Source organism: Anastrepha ludens, chromosome 4, assembly GCF_028408465.1.
Source record: "Anastrepha ludens isolate Willacy chromosome 4, idAnaLude1.1, whole genome shotgun sequence".
NCBI classification, from domain to species: domain Eukaryota; kingdom Metazoa; phylum Arthropoda; class Insecta; order Diptera; family Tephritidae; genus Anastrepha; species Anastrepha ludens.
Window position 1 is genome coordinate 51,101,604 of NC_071500.1, and position 2,686 is coordinate 51,104,289.

At 43.8% G+C, this 2,686-nt stretch overlaps 1 protein-coding gene across 1 annotated transcript; it reads right to left on the minus strand.

Annotated features, from left to right (window-relative positions):
* Positions 1–553: 553 nt before the first annotated feature.
* Positions 554–2,243, minus strand: LOC128861826 (sal-like protein 4). Its single transcript, XM_054100200.1, has 3 exons — positions 2,069–2,243; positions 1,559–2,008; positions 554–1,452 (listed from the first exon to the last, which is right to left on the minus strand). The coding sequence occupies exons 1-3, from the start codon at positions 2,241–2,243 to the stop codon at positions 554–556; spliced, it is 1,524 nt and encodes a 507-aa protein (XP_053956175.1).
* Between the last annotated feature and the right edge of the window lie 443 nt (positions 2,244–2,686).

A 2,686-nucleotide genomic window follows, 5' to 3' on the forward strand; every position in this document is an offset into this window, starting at 1 on the left:
CCAATTCGATGCTGGTTTGAGTTCACCAGAACTTTTCGTAAAATTGCTATAGCTCGCTCAATTTTGCCCCGATCAGCCTGAAATTTCAGCAGATCATTGCAAAAGCGTCAGGCTTCAAAGACATGCAAAAATGATAAAAAATCTGTTGTAAACCACCAAAACTGCCAAATGCTGAGGGAGCCGGAACTCTTCCTAATCCGATGTTGCTTTGAGTTCACCATAACTTTTCGTAAAATTGCTATAACTCGCTCAATTTTGCCCCGATTAGCTTGGAATTGGGTGCCAATTCGTAGCGGACTTGTTCTCTTTGTTTGCATAAAAAAAATTTATGCTTTTCTTTCGAAATTTTAACAGAAAACAAAAAACAAAACTGTCAAAAATTATAGATTCTCAGTTTGCACTTATATTTCTACACTTGTGTTGTTTTCCTTAATTATCTACATACGTTTTTGTTTTATCAATATTGTCTTCGACGTCTTATTTCTAATATCACAAATATTCCCAGAGTCCTAGGTAACATCCGATTCTAAAACCACTACTATAAAATGCTATATCAGGTGCTTCCCACATCACCCGCATGCCGCGATTCTATGTGACGTTGGAGGTCTCGCCGTCGAGCCAACGTCTTGTTGCACAGCGTACACTTATATCCTTCGATGGGAGTGCTGCCCACATTCGATTGCATATGTAGGCGAACATGTTTATTTAGATTACTCGGGTCACCAAAAGGACGTAAGCAGAATTTACATTTAAGTGGCTTGAAGCCCGTGTGAGTGCGTATATGAATTTTCAGGCCATATTTCCTAGAGTATACTTTGCCACAGTAGATGCAGAGGTGTCCCTGCTTGGAGGCGCCCATATTGCTAACGATCGCTTCGATTTGAGCAGCAGCGTTGAGTGAATTTGCTGCATCAATGCCTCCTACGCCAGTGGCCGGTTGTAACAAACGCATATGTGGCAAAGCGCCACTAACTGATGCGATAGGTGGCAGATATGAAAGTGCGGTGCTTGGAGTTACTGCAGTACTGGCGCTGTGCGCATTTGGATTGCTAAACGAGCTCGTTGTAACAGCGGCGGTGAAGGCTATGGAAGGTGAGACAGGTTTAAATGCAGAGAAGCGGTGTAGTTGTTGTAGGTGGTGGTGGTGGTGGTGTTGTTGTGGTTGTGAGGATTGTTGTGTTGATGCGGCGGGTTGTGGTGATGAAGCAGGTGAAATTGAGGATGTGCTCGAAGGGGCTGCTGTTGGAGAAGGTAGCGCGGGTTGGGTTAGTGTTGCTGTTGCTGTAAGCAGCTGTTGTTGTTGTGTGTAGCTAGAAGCTTTAAGTGCGTAGTGTAGACGAATCCAGAGAATATCCATGGAGTGACGTCCGCAGCCTAGAGCCAAATGGATTTTTAGCGGATTTGGTGTTTCGAAAGTTAGTTGACAGAGGTGACAAGTGTAACGTTTATTGCCTTAAGTAATTCAAGTAGGAGAAATTGTAGTTGTAGGTAATTATTTGTTTTTTCCTTAATTTACTATTTACAGAAAATTAGAAAAAAAAAACGTAATGGCACTCACCTTGTATATTAAGTGGTGTGAGAAATGGTATGGCCATTAATAATGCAATCTCCTCACCAAACCACGCGACAAGCTCTTCATCGCGTCCTATATCACGCACAGTTCGCACATGCACCATACCGCCTGCTTGCAACTCGAACAGTGCATTGTAACTGTGTATATCCTCTGAGAGCTTAATACGTCTAAATAGTTCTGGACTCATGCGCAGCACATTGTCAGAGAGTGTGCAGTAAGCAGTAATAGATTGCTCAGCGACCGCCGACCTATTGTTTGAGCTCATTAGTGCGTAAGTTGGTATCGCTTCGGACACAATGTCCTTTGGTGTGAATTGTGACAAGAGTACGCCCGCACATGTGGCACGCATTTTTGAACGTTTAGCGGTTGTCGCAGTGGAAGTGGTACTACGGGTACTAGCGCTGGTCGTAATTGCAGGTGGAGGCGAGTGAGTGCCTTCCAATATTGGGGCTGTTCTTGTTATTGGTGCTGTAGCCGTCGATCCTCTGCTAGTGCTCGGTAGGAGGTGTTCAATGCGAAATATCATGTTGGTGCTGCGTTTGATGGAGCGGTATTGCTGTTGTTGTTGTTGGTGCTGGGAGTGCTGTAATGTCGGCTGTTGCTGCGTAGTAGTATTACTGTTATCCAAGTGTAGTTGATGTGTGCTGTTGCCCGATAGCGTTGGAAACATTTTTATAAAATAGCTTTTTTGTAAGTTCACCAAAATTATTAAAAGCAAAAATTTGTTCACTTTAACCAATTTATCTGTGCCCTTTCGTGCGTTCTATTTGCACTCTGATTTGATTCTGCGTTCCAATTGGGAATGTCCTTGGCTTTTATATCAACGTCAGCCTTCCTCAATATCGACTGCTCATTTGCCCTGCAACCACGTGTTCATTGAGACTCATTGAGACACATTTGCGACCCTTCGTAGCAAACAATTCAGAAAAGCTAAACGCTCGCCAATTGGCCTTATCCTGCGCGCCGCTGCTATCGAACATTTCTGCTTAGAATTATTGCTTCTAGGATTGTTGGTGGCAAATTCTAAAGAACACCAATTTCTGTTCTCTCAATCTGCGCTTCTGCTGCGGCCAACGCCAGCGCATCGTTTTAGTTCCGCAGTTGGTGACAAGT